Source organism: Vicia villosa, unplaced genomic scaffold (genome assembly GCF_029867415.1).
Source record: "Vicia villosa cultivar HV-30 ecotype Madison, WI unplaced genomic scaffold, Vvil1.0 ctg.005748F_1_1, whole genome shotgun sequence".
Taxonomy (NCBI): Eukaryota; Viridiplantae; Streptophyta; class Magnoliopsida; order Fabales; family Fabaceae; genus Vicia; species Vicia villosa.
The window spans coordinates 82018-83688 of record NW_026706673.1 but is presented as its reverse complement, the minus strand read 5'-3'; the positions used below and the strand labels follow the sequence as shown (position 1 = coordinate 83688).

The 1671-nt window shown below is 31.0% G+C and overlaps 1 protein-coding gene across 1 annotated transcript; it reads left to right on the top strand.

Annotated features, from left to right (window-relative positions):
* Positions 1-728: 728 nt before the first annotated feature.
* Positions 729-1337, top strand: LOC131642741 (pectinesterase inhibitor-like). The gene has a single exon (XM_058912958.1). It carries the CDS (start codon positions 729-731, stop codon positions 1335-1337), a length of 609 nt encoding a protein of 202 aa, XP_058768941.1.
* The last annotated feature ends 334 nt before the right edge of the window (positions 1338-1671 follow it).

The window sequence follows — 1671 nt, the reverse complement described above, 5'->3', positions numbered from 1 at the left end:
CTTAACGTGATATACGCGCTCCTAGATGTGGAACCGACGAGCGTTACGATTATGACAGACATTAATCGTACTTTAATTTTCCCTTTATCAGTTGTTTCTGGTGTTTTCTAATGTATCCTTCAGTTTAAATTAATGAAATCGTTTGTTTCCAACTTTTTTTCACTATCGTTTAGTACATATTGCCCTAAAAAAAATAAAAAAAAAATATTACTACATAGGTGCCATCTGAGATGGCAACCCTAATTAAGGGTACACATTGGCGCCATCCCATATGACACATACACCTAAAACTTGCACATATGCGCCATTTCAAATGGCCCCTACTCTAGGGGGTGCCGTCAAACCTAGACACTTTGTAAATTTCTCCAAAACATAGTGTTTTTGGTAATTTTTTTTAAAAAACCTTGTTATTTAAATTATTTTTCTTCAATCGGTTTGTTCTACCGGTTCGGTTAAGTTTTTAAAATATTATTTATTATTACTATATTTGATTTTTTTTCCATTATTGAACATAAATTAACTTTCTCTCTCTTATCAAATTCTCTTTTTCCCCTTAAATACACAGTTTTCAAATATTAATACTTTAAATTGTTTACGAGGATTTTAAATTAATTTACTTAATTTGAATTCAGTGAATTAAATTAAATGATTAAGTATATCATAATAGCCCACTATATATAATACTTTTGATTTCAATTCGTCAACCTAATTGAGAAACAAACTTTACAATGATACGTTTCTCTTTCTGTGTGTTTGTGTTTACTATTCTTCTTCCAATATGCTCCTCTACAAACAAAGTTGTGGACGTGGATGCTATTTGCAAACAAACAAAGGATCCTTCATTTTGTTCAAATCTTCTGAATTCAAAGCCTGGAGGTGTCGGCCAAGATCTTGTCAGCCTTGTACAATACACCCTTGATGTCGCTCTTTCCAACACGACCAACACCGTCCACTTAATCCAAGTTTTAATCGCACAAAAAGGCAGTGATGTTGAGGCACAATTTCACTACAACGTATGTTACCGTCGTTTTGAGAATGTTATTGATGGGATTGTGAATGCTCGAGAAAGCTTGAAGTTGAGAGATTATTACAATGCGATTAGTTCTGTAGGTCATATAAGACTGATGATTGATTATTGTCTTAAGGGAAGTGGTCCTGGTGAACCTCCTTATCATGGTAACCCTATGGTGCCAAAATATGCTGATGTCGTCGATCAAGTTGCTATTATAATGGATTTTATTTTAAGAAAACTTTGTGATGATAAAAGTCATCATAATTTGTGTTTCTTTACGACCTCAACTAAATGGGTTATTGATCCATCTAAATACTATAAATGAATAATATGTCATGATTTGTACTTTAATTGTGTTATTTATTTCAAATCCTTAAATTGATATCGAACTTTTGGCTATCATAAACCTTATTCTATCAATGCTATTGTTATATATTACCATTGCACATAAAGGCATATTATTGGCGAAATATAATACTTTCTAACTATAGAACTTAATTAATATATTTTTACCCCTATTTCATATATTGACATGCAGTCTCTTTTTATATAAGATTTTATTCTAAATCTAGAATAGGATTGCGTTTGCAACACTGTTATTTATTCAATTATAACTTTAGTTTATATTTTTTTAATGAAATTTCATATTGTATGTTTGA